Below are 27,521 nucleotides of genomic sequence, written 5' to 3'. Positions count from 1 at the left end.
CAGGTCTCACCTGGAGATGTTAGGGTTACCTGAGTGGGTCTGCATGACCACACGGTCCATGGCTGACCGAGAGGGAAGTCAAGGACATCTGGAGCCTGGAACGATGGCCCAGAGAGCTGCCAGGAGGAGGGACCAGGGGCGTGGGAAACCGGCCCCAGAAGTTCCCGCAGTGGCTGACGGGGCTCCTGAGGAGGAGGCTGCCGAGCCAACTGGGGAAGACATTGCCACCCTAGGTGACTTACCTGAGCTTGCTGGCTGGCAAGTTGAGGGTGGACCCACCAGGGAGGAATTCTGCAAAGCGCAGAAAGAATGTCCCACTCTGGAAGGTTTGAGGAAACAAGCCTCAAACCAGGCAGCAGGTGACGCCTCTGGCAATCACCACCTATATTGGGAGAATGATCTCTACAGAGAGCCTAAGGTTCCGGCCTTTGGGGCAGCACGTATGCTGGTGGTCCCCCAATGTTACCGAACCTTCCTACTGGGTCTGGCTCACGACATTCCCCTGGCAGGACATTTGGGGCAGGGCAAGACCTTTAACAGGCTTGTCACCCACTTTTATTGGCCCAAAATGAGGACACACTCAGATAAGTTCTGCAGATCTTGTCCTACCTGCCAGGCCAGTGGTAAAGCAGGAAAAAGGGTTAAAACCCCCCTGATTCCACTTCCTGTCGTTGGCACCCCCTTTGAAAGGGTGGGCATCGACATTGTTGGTCCCTTGGACCCCAAAACTGCCTTAGGCAACAGGTTCATCCTGGTTTTGGTGGACCATGCCACCCGTTACCCAGAGGCAATCCCTCTGAGGACCGTAACCGCACCGGTGGTGACCAGAACTCTGATGGGGATATTTACCCGTGTGGGGTTCCCCAAGGAGATAGTGTCTGACAGAGGCACTAACTTCATGTCTGCATACATGAAGTCTCTATGGGATGCGTGTGGTGTAACCTACAAGTTCACCACACCCTATCACCCCCAGTCTAATGGTCTTGTGGAGCGATTCAACTAAACCCTGAAAGGCATGATTGGTGGCCTCCCTGAGGCCATGAGGCGTAGGTGGGACGTCCTCTTACCATGCCTTCTCTTTGCCTACAGAGAGGTCCCCCAGAGGGGGGTAGGGTTCAGTCCCTTTGAGCTTCTCTACGGGTACCCTGTCAGGAGACCCTTAAGCATTGTCAAGGAGGGATTGGAGAAAGCTCCAAAGACACCCCCTCAGGATGTGGTCAGCTACATGTTGGCCCTCCGCAACCAGATGAACCGCTTCTGGAAAGAGGCCCAAAGTAACCTTGAGGCCAGTCAAGAGGTAATGAAACACTGGTATGACCAGAAGGCCACCCTGGTAGAGTTTCAACCTGGAGACAAAGTGTGGGTAATGGAGCCAGTAGAGCCCAGAGCTCTCCAGGACCGCTGGTCTGGCCCATTTGAAATAAAGGAGCGGAAGGGGGAGGCCACTTACCTAGTAGACCTCCAAACCCCTAGGAATCCCCTAAGGGTGCTCCATGTGAACCGACTAAAAGCTCATTTTGAGAGGCCGGAGATCAACATGCTTCTGGTCACAGATGAAGGAATGGAAGAGGAGAGTGAACCTCTCCCCGACCTCCTCTCTGCCCAAGAAGGTGATGGGTCAGTAAGCGGGGTCATTCTGTGTAACTCCCTGACTCTAAACCAGAAAGGAGACTGCTATGAGCTGTTGGAGCAGTTCTCCCCCCTGTTCTCCCTTACTCCTGGACTGACCCACCTCTGTGTTCATGATATTGACACTGGTGACAGTCTCCCTATGAAGAACAAAATTTACAGGTTGTCGGATAAGGTGAAGGCCAGCATCAAGGAAGAGGTCTCCAAGATGTTGACTCTAGGGGTTATCGAGAAATCCAGTAGTCCCGGGGCCAGCCCAGTGGTGTTGGTCCCTAAGGCTACTGCCCCAGGTGCGAAGCCAGAACTCCGGTTCTGTGTGGACTACCGGGGTCTCAACTCAGTCACACGGACTGATGCTCACCCCATCCCCCGAGCTGATGAGCTCGTGGACAGGCTAGGCGCTGCCAAGTTCCTGAGTACGTTTGATCTTACTTCAGGGTACTGACAGATAGCCCTGACTGAGGGGGCTAAGGAAAGATCCGCATTTTCAACCCCTGATGGCCATTACCAGTTCCGGGTGATGCCGTTTGGGTTGAAAAATGCCCCCGCTACCTTCCAACGGTTGGTTAACGGGGTCCTAGCTGGCAAGGATGCCTTCTGTGCAGCCTACCTGGATGACATGGCTGTCTACAGTTCCAGCTGGGAGGAACATCTGCTTCACCTCAAGGAGGTGCTTCAGGCCCTGCAACAGGCAGGCCTGACCATCAAGGCTAGTAAGTGCCAGATTGGGCAGGGTTCCGTGGTGTTCTTGGGACACCTAGTGGGTGGTGGCAAGGTGCAGCCACTCCAGGCTAAGATTGAAACGATCAAGGCCTGGCAACCACCGCAAACGCAGACTGAGGTGAGAGCCTTTCTAGGCCTCACAGGATACTACCGCAGATTTGTCAAGGGCTATGGTACCATTATAACACACTTGACAGAACTCACTTCCAAGAAACAACCTAGATTGGTGAATTGGACAGAGGCTTGTCAGAAAGCCTTTGATGCCCTGAAGGAAGCCATGTGCACAGCCCCCGTGCTCATGGCCCCTGACTACTCCCAGGAATTTATCGTGCAGACAGACGCTTCAGAGCATGGCATAGGGGCAGTCCTAGCACAGCTGAATGAGGAGGGCAGAGATCAACCGGTAGTCTTTATTAGCAGAAGGCTATTACCACGGGAACAGAGGTGGAGTGCTATTGAGAGAGAAGCTTTTGCTGTGGTCTGGGCACTGAAGAAGCTAAGACCCTACCTGTTTGGGACTCACTCCCGGGTTCAGACAGACCACAGGCCCCTCAGATGGCTCATGCAGATGATGGGTGAGAATCCAAAACTCTTGAGGTGGTCCATTTCCCTACAGGGGATGGACTTTACGGTGGAACATCGCCCAGGTGTTGACCACGCCAATGCTGATGGTCTCTCCAGGTACTTCCGCCTTAGCGATGAGAGCTCCCAGGAGGTCGGGTAGCTCTCCCCACTTTCAGCTGGGGGGGACACATGTTAGACCTGACAGCCTTAGGGTAGTCACCCCTAACTTTTTGCCTGCCTCCCTCCACTTTTTGGACACTGTTTTTGCTGGTTTATAGACTCTGCGCACTTTACCCCTGCTAACCAGGGCTAAAGTGCATATGCTCTCTCCCCTAAAACATGGTAACCTGGAATCATACCTGATTGGACTATTAATTTACTTATAAGTCCCTAGTAAGGTGCACTTTATGTGCATAGGGCTGGTAAATTAAATGCTACTAGTGGGCCAGCAGCACTGGTTGTGCCACCCACTTAAGTAGCCCCTTTTCCTTGTCTCAGGCCTGCCATTGCCAGGCCTGTGTGTGCAGTTTCACTGCCACATCGACTTGGCATTTAAAAGTTCTTGCCAAGCCTAGAACTCCCCTTTTTCTACATATAAGTCACCCTTAAGGTGTGCCCTAGGTAACCCCTAAGGCAGGGTGCTGTGTAGGTAAAAGGCAGGACATGTACCTGTGTAGTTATATGTCCTGGTAGTGTAAAACTCCTAAATTCGTTTTCACACTACTGTGAGGCCTGCTCCCTTCATAGGCTAACATTGGGGCTGCCCTCATACACTGGTGAAGTGGCAGCTGCTGATCTGAAAGGAGCAGGAAGGTCATATTTAGTATGGCCAGAATGGTAATACAAAATCCTACTGACTGGTGAAGTCGGATTTAATATTACTATTCTAGAAATGCCACTTTTAGAAAGTGAGCATTTTTTTGCACTTAAATCCTTCTGTGCCTTACAATCCACGTCTGGCTGGGCTTGGTTGACAGCCCCTTGTGCATTCACTCAGACACACCCCAAACACAGGGTACTCAGCCTCACTTGCATACATCTGCATTTTGAATGGGTCTTCCTGGGCTGGGAGGGTGGAGGGCCTGCCCTCACACAAAGGACTGCCACACCCCCTACTGGGACCCTGGCAGGCAGGATTGAACTGAAAGGGGACCTGGTGCACTTCTTAGCCACTCTTTGAAGTCTCCCCCACTTCAAAGGCACATTTGGGTATAAAACAGGGCCTCTGCCCTACCTCATCAGACACTTGCTGGAGAAGAAACCTGAACCAGAAACTACATCCTGCCAAGAAGAACTGCCTGGCTGCTCAAAGGACTCACCTGCCTGCTTTCTACAAAGGGCTGCTGCCTTGCTGTTGCCCTGCTGCCTTGCTGAAGTCTTGTCTGGCTGTGAAAGTGCTCTCCAAGGGCCAATTTCCCATTGCAACTTTATTCTTTTTGACCTACAACTATCCTGATAAAATATTCTATATTTTTCTAAACACTGTGTGGTGTATTTTTGTGGTGCTATATGGTGGTATTGTATGATTTATTGCACAAATACTTTACACATTGCCTTCTAAGTTAAGCCTGACTGCTCGTGCCAAGCTACCAGAGGGTGGGCACAGGATAATCTTGGATTGTGTGTGACTTACCCTGACTAGAGTGAGGGCTTTTGCTTGGACAGGGGGTAACCTGACTGCCAACCAAAAAAAACATTTCTAACACCTAGGTACATTTAGATCCTCAACATGTAGGACAAAAGGACATAAATTTCACTTGGATACCTCTTTTGGACAAAAGTTAGGAATGCCTCAAGCTTGAAATACCCCAAACATTAAAACAAGCATTTGCAATGCAATGGGTCTTGCATTTTTTTTAGTTAAAGCTATTAGTGTTGTAAACTCCTAACCAGACTTTTCTTGCCATATAAACTGAAAATGAAAAGTAAAACAGTTTCACATAAGTGAGTCGAAGGCCGCCATGAGCACAAAACAGACACACAAAAGGAAACAGAAGTTAGCTCGCAGTGAAATGTATCAGCAAAAGTGCAATTATCCGTGTAACGGCCAAAAGTGCAATTATCCATGTAACCGGCAAAAGTGCAAATATCCATGTAACTGCGAGATCGTGTTGCCTATGAAATAAAGAGAAAACGTACTCCAGAAACCACTCCAAAAACATGGAGCCTCATATGTTTTCAGTAGTTGGCATATGTGCTCGAGGCGGGCTAAACACCGGAAAAGGCATCCCATATGCATGATTTTCACTAATTAAATCAAGTGAATTTTAAAAGGCAAGCCCACAAAGCAACCATACTGATGGGTGTGACATGGACACAGTTTAAAGCCCACAGAGAGATTACACCAGGGACAGAGCGCTTTGCGCGCTCATCCCTAAAACTGGCTCAGCACTGTGGCAGGAAAATCCTCAGCAGCTGAAGGGTTAACAATGAGGTGTTTATGTTTGATGAAATATGGTCACCTTTTTTGTCATCATAAGACCTTTATTAGCTCAGTGTATCTCCTTACTCTCCCCATCTTAACTGTTTTCATTGTGCTTTCCTGCCAAGTCACATGTAATTATAATTATCATACGTTTTATTCAATCATTAAAAACGACCATAAACGCACAAGAATAAATAGACCCTTACAAGATTGAAGAATTCATACATAAAAAGAGATTTTAAAAAAGTAACTAAGACCAAGATTTTTCTGAACAGTACAGTATCAAAAAAAGCATGGTATTAAGATAAGGGACAGCTGATTCAAGAAAAACGCTGACATTCACGCAGACATCAACAGAGGGAAAGTATAGCAGGCATACCCTTGGCAATCCCCAGCTTCCTAAAATTTGAAGTAGATATATCCTTGAAAGGGGCAAAAGAAATTTACAAAAAAACATAAGTCTGTGACGAAAATTCACACAAGGACAGCAACATATAGAATCTGCATCAGATTGCCCCAGCGGGAAAAAACAGCTGCCACTTTATGAAGCTCATTGGAAACCAGGTCAGGAGCGAACACTCCCATGTTTGATTAACAAATATATGTCTCTGTGCCGGAGGTAATATGGATCAAGGTGTAATTCTGAACAGAAGCCTTTTGAAATGCCACTTTTTACCACTCTATACGCCTGGCATTCAAAAACCTTTGAACAACCCAAGATTTAATACTGTTTTTCACCTTGGTTGGGGCAAAGAACAAGGAAGGTCTACCAAGGCTCACTGCAAAGGTTTTTATATATGGAAGCGATGGGATTGCCAGGCCACGGTCACACAAAAGACAATCCATATAGTTTCTTTAATTGCAAATTTGTTACGCCATACAGATATCCACAATAAAATAGGAGAAACTTGAATGCTATGCTCCAGAAATCCTATCTCAAGTTCTCCGTGCATTGCATTATTGGAGCTGCTCATAGTGAGTCTCAAGATACACCAACAGAAGCCATTTTCCTTTTTCTGTACCGTGGTAACATCCCGATCCTACCAGGAGCAATTTTCCTTTACCTATATTGAGGTAACATTGCGATACCCCTAGATTCCTGCCCAAAATTTTAGTATTTGGAGACATTCACACTTATAAATTTCCAGAAGTGGGACAATAGTTTAATTTACCTAGACTTGCAGCTAGATTAAATAAGAAACTCAGAGACTGAGTGAAGCGCTTTTTCCTAGCAACCAAGCATGGGTCCCATGTACAATAAGAATCAAAGGTCACCGACAAATATGGGAAGTGTGGGGGGTCTCTGTAGATGTTTGCCCTTAATGGCATAGCAGCTGGACTTCAAATTCTCAGGACCACATACCATAGTAGGTTAGTGAGGTTGATCTCAAGATTTAGACACTCCATAAATTGCACAACTGATTCAAATAAATTATTTAGGCCATTGGAAGGTCTAGACATAATGGGCGCATTGTCCGCATATGAGAACAGGCCTAGCATTTACCACTGGCATGTCCTACCCTTTTTCCAGCAAGGTTGCCTCAAGCACATTAATATATATTAAGAACAGAATTGGGGCTAGGGCGCATACTTGCCCAACCACTGTGTTAGGTCACATGAATTTGTACAATTACCATTGTTACCAAAGTGTACAGATACTGAGAGGTCGAAATGCATGCAAAAAGTTCACCAGTTGTTCATCAATACACAAACCACACAGAATCTCCCACAGCTTGGACCTGTTGATGCTGTCAAAAGCACAAAAGAGGTCCATAAAGGCAACATGAAATTAACGGGGCTTAGCCACCGCATATTTAGAAATGATAACATATAGGTTCAAGCACTGCTCAAATGTCCCTAGACCAGTCCTAAAACCACACTAGCCTACTAAAATTTTATAATGCTTGAAAGCGTGAGGGATATTGATGATTAAAAAAAGGGGATCCTTACGGTTACCCTTTTTGATAACTGGCACTATTATAGCGGTTCTCCAAGAATGAGGTAGCCCAGACCTATAGGCCTCATTTATATCATTTATCATCTAATGAGCCCAAAGCCCAATGTTTTCATTATGAAGATCTAAAGGAATCCCTCCTGGGCCCAGTACCTTTTAAATAGGGCTTTTATTTACTGCAGCTATCACCTTGTCCAGCTTAAAAGCTATTTAGGGGGGTACAAGGGCAGGGACCTATTACTGTTATTATCATAGGAAGACAGGGGATAAACCTTTTCAAAACGGACATCCTATTAATTGGTGCCAATGTTCTGAGCCAGATCCCGGGTGGTGGTCCCAGACAACTTGTTGGAACTGGATGTTTTCCAGAAGGCACTGGGTCATTCTGCATACATGAATCAACCAGCTCCTCCTAGACTTCAAATTGCCCAGTTTCCATTGTTTTACTGCCTTTTTGTATGCCCACCTGCACAGTGCCACCTCATCCCTATTTCATGAGGCACATTTTAAGGCATTCCAGAGAATATAGTTGGCAAATTTACAGAAAGTGTGAAACCTCCCTGGCAAGTGTTAATTGCCTGTCTAAAGGTTTTTGTCAGCAGCTTCCTTATGCTAACCCCCAGGGAAGCATGTGCCTTGGTAATTTCAGATGGCACAACATTCATCATTAAGCACAGGTCAACAAGGGTCATTTAACCTTTTATTAATCTACAGAGAAGACCTCCAAGATCTGCATTTTTTCACAAAAGCCCATGACCTTTGTTTTTAGTTAAGATCCCCATAACTCCTCCTGATATTTAGTCTTTCAGGATTTTAAAGTGGCCTAGAGAGGGTTATGATCACTGTATATTTCAGTGTTGACAGTAGCTTCCAGTACAGTATTAACTAGTAGCCTAGAGGCAAAAATCTAATCAATTGTTGCACAACAGCCACAGAGACGTTTTAAGGCTTAGGAAAAGTTGGCTCTATCTCAGGGCCCCCAGCATTTCAGGGGGCCCCGAGATAGAGCCATCTCTGTTCTGCAGAGAGTTTTGCCCTGATGAGCTGGAATGATTCTTAAACAGCACTTTTAAAAATACTGTTTTCTTTGAATTTATTTTTTATGAGGGTGATGTGTCAATCAAGCAATCAGGATTTATAAAGTATGGGTAATCACCCGACAGGGTATCCAGGTACTTGCAGGTCCCAGAGGCTTATTCAAACAGCCAGGTCTTGAGGGCCATTCAGTATTCAGGAAGTGAGTTGAGGGTCCAGAGGTGGGTGGGGAGGCTGTTCCAGATTTTTACTGTGATGTGAGAGAAGGAGCATCGTCCACTTCTTCTTTGGTAAATGTGGGGAGTATGGACAAATGAAAGGGAGGCAGAGGATAGTCTTCTTGATGGTTGGTGGAAGCTAAGGCAGTAGTTCATGTACACGGGCCCTTGGTAGTGTAGAGCCTTGTGTGCATGGGTCAGCAGCTTAAATTGGCATCCCTTCTGTACGGAGAGCCAGTGGAATTGCCTGCGGCAGGTGTGATATGGGTTCATCGGAGAAGGCAGAGGATGAGTCAAGCTGTGGCGTTATGTATGGTCTAAAGTCTCTGTAGGAGGTGTGCAGTGATTCCTACGTAGAGGGCGTTGCCGTAGTTCTGTCAGCTGTTGATGAGGGCCTGTGTCACAGTGTGTCTTGTGTGTAGGGTTAGCCGATTTAAGATATTATGTAGCATGCGCAAAATGATGAAGCAGGCTGAGGAGATCTGTGATTTCATGGTGAGCTTGTTGTCCATGATGATTTCGAGGTTTCTGACATGGTATGAGAGAGTGATTGTTGTGGAAGCCAGATTGGGAGGCGTCAAGTAGCTGGTTCTGCTCCAAGTATGTCATGAGTTACTTGTTGATGATTTTTTCCAGTACCTTTGCTGGGAATGGGAGCAGGGAGATTGGCTGGTAGTTTCTGGGTTTGCTGGGGTCGGCAGAGGTTTTTTTGAGTAGTGGTATGACTTCGACATGTTTCCATGTGTCAGGAACTGTTGCGGTGGTGATAGAGGTGTTGAGCAGGGTGGTGAGTTTCTGGCCTATCCTTTGGTCCCAAGGTTGAAGATGTGGTGCGGGCATGGGTCTGTGGGAGCTCCCATGTGGATGGATTTCACAGTGGAGGTGATGTCCTGGGGGAGAGGATGTTTCAGGTTGTCAGTGTGTGGTTTGTGTCGGTTACAGTGGTGACGTATCTGTCTAGGAAGTCCATAGGTGTCGGTTGGGGTTCGATGTGTGAGAGTCTATTACAGACATTTTGCAGAGAAATGTTGTGTTTATGTTTCATGCAACATCCATTAATAAAGTTCTTTTAGTTCAAAACAGAGGACCTCAAATATGAGAAATTTCAGGGCATCACAGAGATTATTTGCAGTAATATTTGTTACCAGCTGCTGTATCACAATATTAAAAGAACAAGTCACTATCACTGATTATTAGATGTAAACACATTTAGAATTTGGACGTACTTGTCCGTTGTCAGTGACCTGGCTATAGAGGGCATGAAAGAGCCAAAATGAAATCATAAATTCAAACCTGCTCTGATCAGGGGCCCTCAAAATATGTTTGGCCCAAGGGCACCTAAATCCTTAAGATGTCCCTGAACAGCCCCTGCCAACAAAGTTAGGTACTGAGGGAAGAAAAGGGTCCAGAGAATCCATAACACAGCACAAATTATGTTGCAACAAACAATTACACACAAAATTGCCTTTGGTGTCCCTGGTTAGTTGATTCATTATAAGGATCCCTCTATTTAAACTGATTGTTTGCAGCTAACTTGCTGTTGGGCCTTATTTTGGCATTAACCACCACCCCCAACAATATGTTAAATGTCAGTCAAGATGAAAAGTGCTTAGTACTCAACTCAATAATGAAATCAAATAATGCAGTAAAATTTAGTTTTGGTCCTAATAGCTAAATCATTGTTTTAAAAGTTCATCAGAGTGAAGTTAAAATTATTGGACCAATGAAGATTAAATACCTGAATTAAATCACTCGGGACAGCTATAGGCAAGATGGTGCAGTTTAAGGTAGTTTTTAACTATGTCATCAATCTACCTGTGCCCTCCCAACTGCTGAAGGAACAGCGGAGTTACTAAAGCAAACATAACTATTAAAACAATACCTCATATTGTGCCACATCTCTTGTACCAACATCACATGAAACTGGTAAATGTATTTGGACCAGTTCTCCACATATAACGTAAAGCTCAAGCCAGCTATTTTCCAGCAAAGTCACATTATTACCTTTATACCGACTGTTACACACCCTTATTGACTTATTACTAAACAATGCTGACTAATTCCCTGTAAAGAGCTACCAAGTGCAAGGCACTGCGCATCTGCTCCACTGTTCATTGCAGAGCCTAGGAATATTGATTTGCATTGCAGCATTGACCTGTTCACCGCATTGCAAAATGAGAGATAAATGAGGAGCCCTTGTATCAGGTTGAGTGGCACTAGCTTCCATTATTGGTCTGATGGAACTACTTTATTGCTAAATAATAAACGGTAACATGGAGGTTTCCTCTAGATGTGTCCCTATGCCTTCCTGTCTAGCTCTCTCTCTGCCCACCAACTCTCTAGGAACCTTATCTTCATGGTCCCTATATTGCACTAACTGAGTATGAAACACATGCTATTGTTCTCTAATCCTAGTTGGTCTCCTATCCTCCTAACTCAATTCCCAATTCTGAAGGATATATTGGCCCATATTTAACAAAAAGTGGCGCATCAGAGCTGATGTATCACTTTTTCTGCGCCCCGCTACTGGTACCTAACGACACCGTGGTTGCACCCTATTTATGCTAGGGCGCACCATGGTGGTCCTTAGCACAATAGCATCCTAATTTTTTATGCTATTGTGGCGCTTTCTTACACTAGGGTAAAAAATGTTGACGCTAGTGTAGCAAAGTGCAGGAAGGTCGTAAGGTTTTTATGTGCCATTTTTGCAGGCCTCCTAGTGCTGCAGCGTCCCCCTTGCATACATTATGCGTGGGACAGGCATAATGTGGCACAAGGGTTTACAATGTGGCAAAATGCATGCATTGTGCCACTTTGTAAATATGCTGTGGGGAAAACGTCAATTTAGCGCTGCCTTAGTGTAAAAACAATGACTCTATGACGGCACTAAGGTGTCGCTAGCTGCTCTCAAATAGGCACCATTGTTTTTTATACTTTTTGATGTTAAGATCTGTCTGGCGGAGTTTGGTTAGTGTGTTCTTAAGTTTACTTTTGAGTCCCTGTGCTGTTTCTAGATACAAGCCTCAACAAAAAATATTTATATAATACAAAAAAATATTTAAAAAATGATCACATTCATGAAAATCATCCCTACCTTCAGAATGGCAAAGATCTTGGAAGAATGGTACAGCGGGCCTTTCAGAGAACACGTCTGCATGATGAACAAGAGCCTCCTTCACAGCATGGAATCCATTCACCACCATTACAGGAGTGTGCCCCATCCAAAGTGTGTAGACGTTTCCATATGTCTTGCTTAGCTAGGAAGAAGAAAGGCATAGGTAAAAAAGAAAAGGCTAATTCTTAGGGCACACAGCACTTTCAATCATGTATGTCAAGGAGCACCCATGTGTCAACATTCAGAAACGAGTCATGCTTTGGGCACCAAAATATGAACTTACCAGTCTCAATAAGTTGGACCTCCATCTTATTGAGTAAGCTACGTTCACATTTTGGTTTAATGTTTCTGTGGTCATCTGGGGCAACCTTGCGACCAGGTGGCTCACAGCCCCTGGACTGTTATAAGAGTATTATATTGTTTTCCCAGCAGCAGGTGGTTGTCAAGTCATAGCAAAAATTATTTAAATTGGAGGAAATGTGCTTCATCTACCTCCCAGAGTATTTAGAGCAACTATTCTGTGAAGACCAGGGCTAGAGTCCACTCTCTTTCCTGGCTACAAACACTTGTGCTTTTGTCCACACAGGCTCCTGTGGCTTAGCTCCCCTCAGGATGCCACCTGACAACATTGCGGCAAGTAGGCTTTTCTTTCATGTGGCATTACGAAAGGCTTGTCATGTGAAGCTTCAGGTGAGTTAGGGTTTTTACGAATACAAATAAAACAAGCATTTGCAATGCAATAGGTCTCGCATTTACGAGGGTTAGAGCTATTGGTATTTTAAATGCATAATTGGACTTTTCTTGCCAGATAAATTGGTCAATCCTGCCTCATAATTTGGTCCTTTCCTGACACATAATTCCAGTGGTCCTGCATGTAACTAATGCACTTCCATTTACCTTCTTCCTCTATCTGTAGCAAAAATTTAAAAGGTTACCATTTAGCATTCTAATATAAATAAATATGAAATGTAGTGCTAATTCCATTACGAATACTTGCTGGGAATACATTACCCAGACAGTAATGCGCACTTCTGGTGGAGCCGTAGAGACCCAAGGCTTCCTGAAACAACAATTCAAGGAGGTGGTTACAGTTTGATGCTGTTTCATGAGCCCTCCTGGGGCATCAGTTAATCCCATGAACTCCTCCTACAACACACTTATTTACCAAAAGGACATGAAATGAATGGTAGTCATGGGCATTTGAGTCCCAGAAAGATGATTCAGGGTTGATACTGTCTGTTTATGCAGGAGTGTGTGGCCCTACTGAAGTGATGCTTCAGCACACCAATGCCATAAGACCAAGCTGCTAGTAATAATACATTTATGTTATTTCTCACATTATCCTCCTATAGGTGCATCTATTTTTCGATTTGTGTAGTTCAATGAAATATGTCTGTGTTACTTTAACGCTGTGAATTTGCTACCATCTGCACCAAAAACAACATTACATTTTATTCACAATCAATTTCATTGTTACAAAGCAGATTATACGTGTGTTTTCTTGGTGAAGGATGCTCTGCAGCCTGCCCGACGATTGAATTAGTGAATTCATTAACAAGGACAAGTAAATGATGTTTAAAAGCATCTCTGGCATTACACTCTGAAAGTTAACTATGCGGGGTCAAATATTTTCTAATGAATAACAGATGAAAGCTACTGACTAATGCCAACGAACTCATATTTTTCCCAATTGCTTTTTATTTCCAATGTTAAGCGAGTAAAGATAGCAGTGGGTCGCGTATTTTGTGTTAATTTTCTCAGTTTTAGAAAAGCAATTATACAACTAATTCGTATATGCCTTCGGTGGTAGTGCATTTTTTCATTACATATTCTATTTTTTTGTATTTCACTGTTAGGGATTTCATTCTCCAGTCAAAGGTAAAATGCATTTGACATCTGTCTAGAAAGAGCAGATTTTTATCAGAATTTATATGGGGGCGGGGGTTCGCTCCGCATTTTCTGGGGAACAAATTTGTTGTAATAGTAAAGATTTATGACCTCTGTTGGCCGCCGACCGGGCGAAGCCTGAGAGGGAGTCATTTCAGAAAGCAAAACCAACAAGTCAGCCGCCAGTAGCCAAGGATCGCGAAGGGCTCAGACAAACGTGATCAAGATTTACAGGGTTGGACCCTGTTTTCAATCACAATGGAATTCGAAAGGCAGGGAGGGGGAGCAGCTGAGCGAAGGAGAGCCTTCCCATTCTGCCCAGAAACAAAATAAACAATCAGGAAACAAATTAAACGCGCATTTGAAGTGCAATGATCTCGTGTTTGCTCGACCACCGCTCTCCCTGTAAAGAGGCAATGAAAAATACGTGTATTTTAATCCATTTTGCGAGGTGCTCGGATTATCACATATTCCCGAGTTTCTTGACTCAAATCAGCCGCCAGTGGCCATGGTTCGCGAAGGGCTCAGACAAACGTGAACAAGATTTACAGGGTTGGACCCTGTTTTCAATCACAATGGAATTCGAAAGGCAGGGAGGGGGAGCAGCTGGGCGAAGGACAGCGGAAGAGACCAGCTGTTTCATGTTTCTCGGGTCCATTTGCAAGACGAGTAGCCGAGGATTTGTTTTTTTAAATCCGGGACGCGTTTTAGCTCATAAAAGCAGGAAGACATGTCCCGGGTGCCAAACAAAAACAAACATTTGAACTGCAGTGGGTTTCGAGTTCGCTCCAGTTAGAGCTATTAGTCTTTTCTTGCCACACAAACTAAAAATAAAATGTAAAACATTGACATAATGTGGGAGGGAGAGTAAGGAATGGAGTAAACAAAGTCACACATGACTGCAGATGAAAATGAGTAATAGACTAGAGCCCTGTAAACAGAAGCAGCCTGGAGCCACTGAAACATCCAGTGCTCTGGTCAAATGCTATTACCCTTTAAAAAAAGTAATCCCTAAGCACATGCTACATAGGCACAAGTGGAAGGGTACAAGTACTAGGGCCAAGCTCCAGGGGAGTGTACAACTGTGGAAAAGGTGGGACAAAGAGCAAAGATTGACCACTAGCAAGCAAGAATTTTTTAAAGGCAATGAAACAAACCAGTGAAAAAGCAGAGACCCCACAAAGAAGTATATACTAAAGTATATACAAGAGGCCTGGAATGCTCGACCTAAAAATGACAGCAGTGATTTATTTTTAAGGTCGTTTCTTAGGTGCATTGGCTAATTTTGAAAAAAGAAAATAAAGGGTTTTAGAAATGGGGTCTCTAGTTGGATCGGTTTGCACCTTGTCCAAGTAGGGACCCTCACTCTAATCAGGATAAGGGAGATACCCACTCAGATAACCTCTGCTCACCCCCTTGGTAGCTTGGCATGAGCAGTCAGGCTTATCTCAGAAGCAATGTGTAAAGCATTTGCACATAACACATAGTAATAAATGAAACCACTACAAAAGGACACCACACCAGTTTTAGAAAAATGGCCAATATTTATCTGTGTAAAACAAGACCAAACACAATAAAAATCCAACATACTGTGCTAAAGATATGAATTTTGCAAGATTTACTCAAAAATACAGTTCCTTGAAGTCGATAGCTCCACCTGGGGCTATCACGGCATCATGATCAACAAAACCAACAGATCAGGCCGGCTGCGGCAGCGCGGTCTAGCTACGGTGTCGAGGAGACAATACCTTTGGAATTGCAGGGCGTCGTGATCCACGCGGTGAGCTCCGGAGAGCAGTGTCGCTGGCGTTGTGGTGTTGGTTCAGGAGCCGGTGCGGGGTTCGTCGGGCCATTGAAGTCACATGCATTGCCGATCAAACTCCGTCTGATGAAGTCAGGAGCGCTGGTGTGGATGGGGTTGGGGCTTTGGTGCGAAGCAGGACGATGCGACGTGCTGTGCGCACAGGTCACAGTGCAGGCAGCAGCTCGGTGACGGTGTCCAGCAGCATCGTGAGACCAGGGCTGCGGTGTGAAGCGGGGCGGTGCAGTGTGTCGTGTCACTGCGGTGCTTGCACGGGGGCGTCATTGCTAAAGCGCTGTCATCAGCAGGCCCAAGCCGGCGGGATGGTGTTTTGTGACCCTCACGAGCATTGTCCACAGGCCATGGTGCAGGCAGGGATGCCTGGTGACAATTGATGGGAAATCTTTGGTCCTGCGGAACGAGACCCTGCCAGTGCTCCAGTACATTGCACAAGTGTGGACAGTGCAGCCTTGAATGGCCAAGGCCATCATGAGAATGGTCTATTTCATCTGGAACTCCAAGATGGATAGAGTGAAGAGGGAGGTGATGTTCAAGACCCATGACAAAAGAGGAAAAGGAGTGCCAGACATTGCCGCCATCCTGAGGGGAATCTTTGTGTGCCACTGCGTGCGGAACACCCTGAGGACTGAAGATAAAAGCCATGTTGGCTTTCTGATGGCATCCTTTTTCCGGAGCCTCGGATGGGCAGAGTGGTAGAGTGCCGTCCCCTATAACTGGGAAACCCCTGTGGTTTTACAGGGAAGTGGAGAAGCTCATCAAAGAGTTTGGTCTGGTGGCTACTACCCCCAACCAGTGTACTCCAAAGATCGTCCAATCTCAGATCTGTGCAAGGGACACCAGCGAACCGGTCGGTGCCCTCCCCTCTACCACAGCGGACCACATGTGGGAAAACATTACCTCCAAGCACCTGACCGAACACCACAAAGACATCATTTGGATAGCCATCTAAGGAGGTCTGCAAGTAAGAGCCTTCATGCATGCAAGAGGGCTCAATCGATACAAGTCCTGCCCGAGAGGATGCACTGCAAACAAGACGTCCTACCATCTCTTCAGGGAATGCATCAATGATCAGGACCTGCTGAAGGCCCTAAGCACAGAGCTTGGGGTCTAGATACCAACATCATCCATCATCACAGACTATGTAATGTATGGTTTGTTCCCAGGGGCCCACACACTCCAAAACCTGCAGGACAGCTGGAGGCTCCTGTGCTGTTTTATAGATGTTCTTCTGTTTTCCAGAAATGACCTGGTAGTAGGGAAGAAGGAGACATCAACCCTGGCCTATGGGAGATGATCCACAGTCTCCTGGTTTCTATGCAGCACTGGACGGATCAGATAACAACAGTGACAATGAAATGTGAAGGGAAGGGGTCCCCTCTGCACCCTCACACTGATTGGGGGGGCTGGAGGGACCACTAATCTCTCATCTGTTTTTCTAATCACTCCAGGAACCAAAAGGCGAGCAGGGAGAGGAGGATACAGATGAAGACAGGTGTAGTAAATGTAAAGTGATGTAATGTAATGCATTGTTTTGAATAACGTGACTTTTTTCCTTAACAGGTAAAAGATCAAAGGGATAACTTGTACACATGTTGTCAAGTTTGTTACCTACGACTTACAATCAAAGAGGTCTTTTTAAAAAAAAACATTATTTTCCCCTGCCCACTCCATGCGGGAAGAGTGTATTCTTCTTGGTGGCTGCCCCTTTGCCCAAGGCACTCTGACGGCTTCATTTGTCATCAGGGGCCTGGAGATAGGGCCCTGGGCTTGTTTCTCTCTTTCTTGGAGGGGCATAATGGCACTTCTGTTTCTGTTGCATCAGCACCCAGGGAGATGTGGCCCCTGTGGCAACTGAAGATGCTCTTAGGGGCCTTCAACACACCCCTTCCTCGGGATAAATTCATGAAGCAATCTTGCACCAACCCCCTGGGCCCTGGCACAGCCCGGGCATTTTTTTTTTCAAATATGTGGCAGAGCCCTGAGTGTTTTGATCCTCACTGGGGTTTAAAAGGCACCAACCTTAACAAGCATTAAGTGCTGAGACGCAGTCAGAGCTGGCTGCATCACAATGATTTTTTTTGTGCTTCAAAACCTGTTTAAAAACCACCCAGTAATCTGGCCTTCAGGGGCAGCAGGCTGTGCACCGAGTGTTAAATTACACCAGGGCTGGCGTGTATGCATTTCAAATAATAAGCTGTTGGAAACAGCAGTCATTGCCTAATTGCACAAGAGCACACAGTACAGCAACTGCTTACACAATTGCATGAATTAGAGGGCCAATGGGTGGTGGTGACGGGGAGAGAGATTTTTACACACTACAAAATATTTTGAACGCACAACTCGACAGCTGTGCAGGTGAAACCTAAATAAAACAGTGAACTCTCTTGTTGCTATTTTGCCAGGTCTTCTCTCTGGCTGCTAGTACTTTAAAAAGACTAGACTCTTGAGTTATGGTCTACTACTGAGCATTCCCTAGATGTGCCCGCAAGTGAATGGGAAGTAACCCCAAACACAATACTGCGTGCCCCGTCATGGACGTCCACATAAATTGCAGTGCAGGCAGCGTAACACTATGACGGCCTTAGTGTTACACTGCAATGTGAGCTTGCTCACTAGGAGGTACCTAACTCCAGGGGGGACAAACGTTCCCCGTTATCCCCCTACGGATGCCCATGTGCCCCGTGGCCCTCTGAAAAGGGTTCTGACATGCACCGTCCGTCGCCCCTCAGTCCAGGGGCACTTCTCCAAGGGTAGAGGCTTCATCAACGCTCTGCTTGTCCCACAACAAAACCTCACACGCAGCCCTGGTGCGGCCCATGGCCCTCAGGTGCGGCTGGGGTCATGTCCCTCCTCCTCTGCTCAACACCAATCATGCCACTTTGTTCCCCTTCACCAGGCAGCAGTCACAAACAGGGAGTAAGGAGGGATCTTTTGGGGCCAGGAACCTCAAAGGTAGGTCATGGAAAGCTGGACCATCTTCACTGCTCCCCTCACTGCACAATCCAGATCCAAGCAGCTGCCATCTTGGCCACCTCACAAGTCAGGCAGTTCTCAGCGGTGGTTGTGGTTGTTGCCAGCCACCGCTGCTTGCTGCCAGGTGAACAGCCCATATCCAGCAGGCTTGAGCCCTCCCTGGGTGCTTCTAGGTGGCCTGGTCACTCTATCTGATGGGGGACTGGAGGTGATTGGGCTGAGTTAAAAAAGTGTAGCTATCTTGGCTTGCAGCTAGCCTGGCCCCACTCACTACCCAAACCGGAACAGTAAAGTCACCCTTACCTCCCTTTATCCTCTACCACTACTAAAGCCTTTACTATCTCTTACGATCCTTTACCTTAACCCACCTCTAAATACTAAAAATACTCTTACCTTTCTTTACTTCTACCCTCCCCTAGACCCTAAAATCACTCTTACCTCCCTTCAACCGTACCAGCAACTTTACTCCAATATTTTGTAAATAACAAAAAATTATGATATTTAAAAACAGAGAGGCACTTTTCTCACTATGTGACGTAGCGCAGCAAGCCACCTTGCTGTGCTGCGTGAAAGGGAAAGGGTAGCAAGGTGCCATATTTAATACAATATGTCACATTCCATCCTTTTCCCACTGCTGACACACAATTTGCTGCCTAGCGCCAACGTAAGCACTCTTGCACCATGGTGCAAGGGTTCCTGCGTTGTAAACAGGATTGCTTTTGTGCCAGAAGGGGCACCTTCCTGCACAAAACCAATCCCCAGAGGCTTTTTCCTCTGTGTGCATTACACATAAGAGAAAAAAAAACGAAAAGAAATAAACGTATGTCTCCTCTTAATGCCTCACCTTGGGTGTTGCATGGGACCATCCACGCACCACCCATGGAATGCCTCCCTGGGTCAAAGTAACGCAACACAGCGGTTTGCGCGGTGTTGCATTACTCTTATTTATCAAGCCACTCAGGGCCAAGCAAGGTGGCCTTGTGCAGCTTGATAAATTGCACTTTAGGTTTGCGTCGTGCTTGCACCTTGTTGCGTGGTGCAAAAGCGAAGCAACCCGTTCATAAATCTGGCCCCAAACACTTACCTGCGTGGTTAATGTTAGAAATACTTGCAGGCGTGGTAAAGGTCTGTGTAGTAAAGATTGTTTTCCCTGAGGTAGCAGTACTGCAGGTTTTGGAAAGCGAGGTAGTTATGCAGAGTAATTGCTTAATCACGCTCAAAAGGAAATAGGCGCTAAATGAATGTAATTTATTTGTGCAAAAGGGAAGGAATGGCACTCAAAAAGCAGAACAGTTCGCCATCCCACGATACAAGTAACGCGTATACAAATCTTATCTGTCATTTACCTCAATGAGTTTCTCAAACTTTAACTTAAAGCCAAACATCCACATGTTGCCGAGGACAGGCAGAGGGGTTGGACCCGGGGGCACCTTTGAAATGGCATTCCGGAATCTCAGTACGAACCACACCAACAGGAACACCGCGAGTCCCAAAACAACCACCATACTCTCACCACCACCGTCTGCAGCGGCTTCCGACGACAGAATGCCTGCTTATATCTCCACCCTCGTTTGTAAACAGAATTTGTGACGTGGACAGACCGCTTCAAATCTGTTGTTGGATTTTTTTATGGACTCGTGGCTACATTCTGTTAACTCATTATAACTGATTTGCCCTGTGTCTTTGGGAAAGCGGTTATAGGCAAGTGTATCGACGTCGGCGACAGTCAAAACAGCAATCAAGGGGTTAGAAAATGTTAGAAGTTGATTATCGATCCCCCATCCGCTTGGTGTTTAATGTTTAACCTTACGATTGTACTACCTTAGAGGGCTTCTCAGTGGATTGTGAATACTAAAACTGGTTCTTCAGCGTGTTGTGCGCTGGTTGGTGGTGTGAAATTCATCAATCAATCAGGATTTATAAAGCTCAGCTAATCACCCGATAGGGTGCCTAGGCGCTTCTCACACAAAAGAGTATGCAGGCTATTCACAGCAATCCTCCTACCTACTACCAGTTAATTCCCCACTTTCTACCGCTTGTACTGTCTACAGGCACTCGTAGTTTCAGACCCTTTTAAGCACAGACGGACCTAGTATTAGTGCCAATATATATACTTCAGGATTTTTGTAATATACGTCTAGTTGCACAAAATATCGACAGTATTTATTCAATAATGTGTAAAGTTACAGAATTGGTTTACAGCATGGATTCTTGAGCCCAGCATCACCGAACCACAAATCCGTTAAACTATATAAAAATCCTAGTTAGTGAAGGGCTAGCGCCCTTCCTCGCATGTGAAAGGTTTAAAAACATTATAAGCAAAAATGTTACACCTATCCTTTTACTCATTCTCGCTGAGGCCACGGGTACCCCATCAGCACTGTAGTCTGGCCTGGGAGCTCCTGCATGAGTCCAGAGGAGGGCCCCGTCATGTACTGTGCAGGGGGCCCCTTCGTTACGCCACTGATTGGTTGCACTGTCCTAAAACCGGCACTGACTTCGAGTGATATTTTCTCACGAGTAAAACCAAGAAATTAACACTACATAAAGTGATAAGTAAGAGAAATGACCTCTTTTGAGCAATAAGAAGCTTAACAAGCATTTGCAATGCAAAGGGTCTGATATTTGTTCGAGTTAGAGCAATTAGCGTTGTAAACTCTTCACTGGACTTTCCTTGCCACATAAATTTACAATCAAAAGTGAAACAGTTTAACATAAGCCGATTCACAGGGCCAATGCCTCCATGAGCATCAGCAATAAGGAGAGACACAAAAGGAAAAAGAAGTTTGCTCACAGTCAAACGTATTGGCAAAAGTGCAATAATCCATGTAACAGGGGCGATAGCCAAGGCAGTAACAAAACTTCCCCAAGGAGGGACACATTTAAACCGTTTCCCAATATCATCAAAGGATTTTTGAAGGGCAAGCCCATGAACAAGTGATAGCGATGGGCGTGAGGTGGGCTTTGTTAAAAGCCCAGATACATATGAACACTTCGGAAAAGCTATGCTCGATCTTAAAAGGGCCTTGAAACTGTTTGAAAACCCCTGAAATGGAAGGTCAGAAACTTACTTAGAAGCATATTTACAAGCCCCTAGCACCACCTTGCACCACCCTAGCGTCATTTTCTTTTACACTAAGGCAGAGTCAAGAAGGCCTTTCTCCGGTGCTGTATATATAAAGTGGCGTAGTGTGTCAGGCATAATGTATGCAAGGGTGCTTTCCGATGCAGGGAGGCCTGAAAAAATGGCGCTGTGAAGTTTGCAAAATTTTGCTGCACCATTTTTCCCATCATTTTTAACACCTGCCCAGAGCAGCCAGTAAAATTACAAACTCATTAAAATGAATGGACCTCCCTGCGCTTTGCTGCACTGGTGTCCACATTTTTAATGCTAGTACAGCAAAGTGGCACAATAGCGTACAAAAGTTTGACACTATTGTCCTAGTGACCGCCCTGGTGCGCAATATTGTAAATATGGCGCAGCCATGATGTCGTTAGGTGGGGACTCTATGAGCAGTCTAGTCACCAACATTGCTCATAAAAAAGCACATAGTTAGAATATCTGCTGCAAAGCATAACATAGAACATGCAGGTCACAGATTGAAATGCTATGCAGACAATGTAGTGGGCTACTGCTTTTGCTACAGAGATTTGCAAGTTATAATCATTGTAATACAATCTCTCATTATGCTATGGTTGGTAAAAAGTATTATTTAGAGTTGTAATAAAGACTCATTACTACATAACTGATCATTAGTGTAATTACTCACAGAAAGATATATCGGACCTTCCTACAGCCCATATGTCTTACCCACAGACCTTGGAAATTCAATAGCCTGTCTCCAAATTGTAGTTTAGCCCAAACTCTTGTGAAGTGGCAAATGGAAGTGCTTTGTTTCCTTGATGACATTACCATAAGCTCCAACTAGGCTCCAGTTCAAAGAAAAGGAGTGGTCAGGGCTCTTAAAGTGAAGCATTTCTTGCTGGGCTCAGCTGGAACTGAGAGTAAAAGACATCCCTCACACACACACACAGCAGTTCATTCAATTAAAATGCGACTTCTATGCGCCCTCATTTGACACCCTTTAAGGGCCTTATGTAACTGCGCACAAGTGTACAGTTGGAAAAACTTACTTGAAGTCTCTGCACACAGCAAATTAGCTGTGATAGAAAGGAGGGGGGCGTTCATATTGCTGTCTGGCTGCAATCAAGTGGACTCAGTGTTTAATTCGTGAACAAAATAGTGCAAGGGCTCAAGTTATTCCACAGGGGACAAATGCAGCATGCATCAACTACTGACCTTGCTAGTGCAGCCAATCCCAGTACCACTGTTACCTACTTCCCATCAAACTCCAACAAATGTGTTAATTTGTATCATCCTATGTCACCCAAAGATTCAAGAATGTCTTAGTTATAGTATTAATTTGATGTGCATGTATTTTTTTACTCAATCTGCTGATGTTCTGTGCTGAAAAATAGAGAGACAGCATAGTGGACTGTAAGCAGTAGGTGCCAATTTTAAAAAATAAGTGCCATTGCCGAGCACTGTCAAATACTGGCATAAATTAAGCTCTGGGTGGACTGACTCCTGGAGTCAGTAGTCACTGGTGCACTGTCCACGGTTGCTGTGCTAAAAGGGACAGGCTCTACTCACAAAACTCACAGCCTAAGTAAATCTCAGTGATGCCTGTGCAGGAAAGTGACTTTTTATATAGCATTTCAAAATGAGATGTACTGTGCAAAGAGTCCAGGGGTTCCCTTACCAGTGGACAGGGGCTTCCTGTAGAAATCCCAAGGTGATCTCTAATGGGGTAGTGTGGTCGAACAGCCTTGGGCTTATCAGAGAGGCTTGTTAGACACTTACTATAGGTACACAGTCAATAAATGAGACACACAACTCAAGAAGCAGAACCACAACAATTTACAAAAATAGCAAGTATCTTTATATATGTTTAGACACTGGCTGCAGTGGTGCAGGTCAGCCTCTGGCACCCCATTTAAGTCAATAGGGATTAGTCCAGACAAAAAGATGCTTCAGGTGAGGGCTGGGGTACTAGTCAAGGTGAATAACCAGGTGTGCTCAGTTCTTGCAATACTTGGGGGCATAGGGACACAAGTGGTCCTCTTCTCCTCAGTCCAGGGCATCCGGGCACAAAGGATTCTTGGACCAACAGGTTGGTTTCTGTCACCAGTGGCGGTCAGAGTGGAGGGGGCCCACAAAAAATGGGTGCAGGCGTGGACTGGGGGTCCAATTGGGCTGAACCAACAAGCAGGTTTAGTTCTCATGAGCTTCGGGTACGTTGGGACACCAGTGACCTTCTTCTCTTTTGTTTGGAATGTCCAAGTTTAGAAGTTGCAGTGGACCATCGGGTTGCTGTTATTGGAGATGGTTGTGGTTGGGGGGGGAGCCTGCACATAGAGGCCGCGGGCATTGGTGTAAAGTTCGAAGTGGGAAAATCCAGGGTGGGTTTTTTCTCTGGAGAGGCTGGGGACTGCACTGGCACAACTGGCCCACTTCAACTAGGGATAGGGGGCACAGGTGCAATGGTGCTGTCCAGCATTGGGTTTTGGTGGTCCAGAGTCCTCTTCAGTGTTTCCTGGGTGCCTGCTAAGATGCAGGGAAGCAGCTCTGCTACTCCACAGGAGTTTCTTGTGCTGGGGTGAAGGCTGGCTGTCGTTCCAGGCTTTTGGAAGTTTCAGCAGCTGGAGGATGTGGCGTCTTTCTCACAATTGTCGAGGCTGGCAAGGAGGCTGGCAGGGCTGGTGCTCAGTTAGTGACTGATCTTCAGTTCTTGCCTTTTGCGTTTCTGAAGTGTCCTTCTTCAGGTCCGCAGTCTCAGATTTCCTGGTGACAGGGACTCCCCTAAATACTGAATTGAGGGGCTTTTAGGGAAGTGTAGAGAAGTAGTCAATCGGATACTTACCCCTGGGATCACTACTCTCCCTATATGACCACTTCCTGTAGAAATTGGGCATAACCCTGGCACGGAGTGTCTAATTCTGCCATCACCGAGAAGGCAGATTTTTAAATGTTATGTCCACATCAGGCAGCTCACCTAAGGGGTGGGACTGACCTGATGGGTGGAAACACTTCTCTGACTACTACTTTTCCCACTTGTTCAGGTACCAAATGAGCCTTGGAGCAGGGAGTTCAGCATCTCCATTCTGAGGGAAGCTAGAGCTGCATACCAAGGGTGGCAGGTTTCTTTGAACCCCCTGCCTTGAAATGCAAATTTGCAGGTCATCTTTTTGTGAGGGGTGTGTTAACACCCCTGCCACAGCAGGCTTTGTTTCTGTCCACCCAAGAGCAAAGACTCTCACCTTTGGGGGTCAGACACCTGGATGTTGGTGGCAGACCAGTTAAAACTAATCAGCCAGAACATGGGTAAATGGTAGGTTTTTCAGGGGTCACCTCTAACGTGGCCTCTGGATGTATGTATTAATAAATCCATCACTGACATTAGTGAGGGTTTATTAATACAAGATGCTTGATAGCAAACATCTCTATTTTCAGTGACACCATCATGCAGCTGGGGACCTCGTACTGACCAGTGTCCAGCACATGCACTTAAAATGGCTTCTCTATCCACTTGCTATGTCTGAGAATTAGACAAAGACATAGCAGGGGAATATCTTGCAGATATGCCCTCACATGTATTGTAATGGACCCTGCCTTAGGGCTGTAAGGCCTGCCATAGGGGCGACTTACATATATTTCATGCAGTGTTAGGGGACATGGCACACAGACTGTGTGCTGTGTCGTGTATTCACTTTTAGCTGTACCAAGACACGCAGCCTGCAATGGCAGTCTGCATGTCCTAGGTGAGGGGTCCATGAGGGTGTCAAAGTACATGCTGCAGCCCTTGGGGACCCGCTTTGGCACCAATGCCTTAGGTACCAGCCGTACCATTTCCCTGAAACCGGTCCCAGGATGCTTGTTTCCGGTCCAGTGAGGACCTGGCTTAGCAGTTCTGGCTGGACTGTTCCCATGAGGAACAGGGTCAAGACTGATTTGCATATGGCTGGGTCCAAACTGGGGTGGCATGGTGAGCAAAAGAACGATGGATTAAACCCAGATCTGTGACTGGGGGTGAGTGTTTGCATTGTTCAGCACTCAGTCCATCATCCTTTTGTATTGCTAAAGTTGTCCTAAGGGGGAAGGGTATGCCCAGACATGGGTCCCTTGCTCACTGTGCCACTGGATTCAAGCTAGCCCGGCTGATGAAGGGTGAAACCCTGAAACCGGTCCCAGGATGCTTGTTTCCGGTCCAGTGAGGATCTGGCTTGGTATTTCGGGATGGACTGTTCCCATGAGGAACTGGGTCAAGACTGATTTGCATATGGCTAGGTCCAAACTGGGGTGGCATGGTGAGCAAAAGAACAATGGATTAAACCCAGATAAGTGACTGGGGGTGATTATTTGCATTGTTCAGCACTCTGTCCATCATCCTTTTGTGTTGCTAAAGTTGCACTAAATGGGAAGGGTATGCCCAGACATGGGTCCCTTGCTCACTGTGCCACTGGATTCAAGCTAGCCTGGCTGATGAAGGGTGAAACCCTGAAACCGGTCCCAGGATGCTTGTTTCTGGTCCAGTGAGGACCTGGCTTGGCAATTAGGGCTGGATTGTTCACATGAGGGACAGGTTCAAGACTGATTTGCAGATGGCTGGGTCCAAACTGGTGTGGCATGGTGAGCAAAAGAACGATGGATTAAACCCAGATCTGTGACTGGGGGTGATTGTTTGCATTGTTCAGCACTCCGTCCAATCATTCTTTTGTGTTGCTAAAGGTGCTAAAGGTATTCCCAATTGAGGAGCAAATGCACAGTTTTTGCAGAAGAGATCTGGCACTGGGCACCTGGATAGTGGGAACCCAGTGCACTTTCAGTCAAAATTGCATCAATTATCAGGCAGAAAGTGGGGGTGACTGTGACAAAAAGGGCACTTTCCTATACCACCACTCTCCAGATGAAGACTAATGAGACTAACCTTTCCCAAGAGCGTTTTCATTGTCTAGGTGGAAAAACCTGAAAAGGCCATCTGGATTGGCATGATCAGTCCCAGGTTTTTGTTCCACTGTAAAGTCTATTCCCTGTAGGGAGATGGACCACCTTAGCAGTTTGGGGGTTCACCTTTCATTTGCATCAGCCCTCTGAGTGGGCTGAGATCAGTTTGAACAAGGAAGTGAAAAAAAACAGGTCTGGTCTCAAACTTCTTCAGACACCAAACCACAGCAAAGGCTTATCTCTCAATGGCACCCCAATGCTGCTGTCTGATGAGAAACTTCATGCCAATGAAAGCATCAGGTTGATCATGGACATCATCAGTGGTTTGGGACAGGAACACTTGTGTCCCATGTTCAGAAGCATCAGTCTGCACTATGAACTGCTTTGAATGATCTGGAGCTTAGAATGGCTGCTGAGCACATTGCTTCCTTTAGAGTGTCAAATGCCTTTTGACAGCTCACTGTACAGTTTTCTTTCTTTGGCATTTTCTTGGATGTGAGTTCTGTGAGGGGGGCTACAATGTTACCATACCCCTTCACAAACCTTCTGTGGTACCCAGTAAAGACAAGAAATGCCCTGAGTTGGGTCTGGGTAGTTAGAGCTAACAGTCCAGAATTTCTGGCTCTTGGACTGTAGTGGTTGATCTTGGCCTCCACCGAGAAGGTTGCCAAAGTATACAACCTTGTTCGCCCTACCTGGCACTTGCTTGCCTTGATAGTGAGGCCTGCACTTCATAGAGCTTCAAGAACCTTGCCAAGGTGGATCAGGTGATCCTGCGAAGTGGAGCTAAAGAGAGCAATATCATCAAGATAGGCTGCACTAAACATTTCCAACTTAGCTAGGCCTTAGTTCACCAACCTTTGGAAGGTGTCAGGGGTATTCATGAAACCAACTGGCATAACAATGAACTGGTAATGTCCATCTGGGGTCAAGTATGCTGACCTCTTCTTGGCTCTAGGTGTCAGACCAATCGTCCAGTACCTTGATGTCCAATCAAAAGTACTGAAAAACTTAGCTGCCCCTAACCTGCCAAAAAGTTCATCTGCTCTTTGGCTACAGTGTGCATCTCTTTTTGTGACGTCATTGAGTCCTCTATAGTCCATAAAAAACCTCAGCTCCGGTTTTCTTCCATTGGAATGAGGTTTGGAGACTAAGACCACTGAGCTGACCC

General features: G+C 45.9%; 1 protein-coding gene across 1 annotated transcript in view; it reads right to left on the bottom strand.

Moving 5' to 3' along the window:
• The window catches only part of LOC138282376 (cytochrome P450 2J5-like), a 377,554-nt gene extending 357,689 nt beyond the window's left edge, over positions 1-19,865 (bottom strand). Inside the window, exons 1-2 of the mRNA XM_069219857.1 lie at positions 19,692-19,865; positions 11,643-11,805 (exon numbers count right to left, since the gene is read on the bottom strand). Of these exons, the coding sequence (XP_069075958.1) occupies positions 11,643-11,805; positions 19,692-19,850 (322 nt within the window). The 5' untranslated portion in view covers positions 19,851-19,865. The remainder of the gene's footprint in view (positions 1-11,642; positions 11,806-19,691) is intronic.
• Between the last annotated feature and the right edge of the window lie 7,656 nt (positions 19,866-27,521).

This window comes from Pleurodeles waltl, chromosome 2_2, assembly GCF_031143425.1.
Source record: "Pleurodeles waltl isolate 20211129_DDA chromosome 2_2, aPleWal1.hap1.20221129, whole genome shotgun sequence".
NCBI classification, from domain to species: domain Eukaryota; kingdom Metazoa; phylum Chordata; class Amphibia; order Caudata; family Salamandridae; genus Pleurodeles; species Pleurodeles waltl.
The sequence above is the reverse complement of the archived record's forward strand: the minus strand, read 5'-3'. Positions and strand labels throughout refer to the sequence as shown.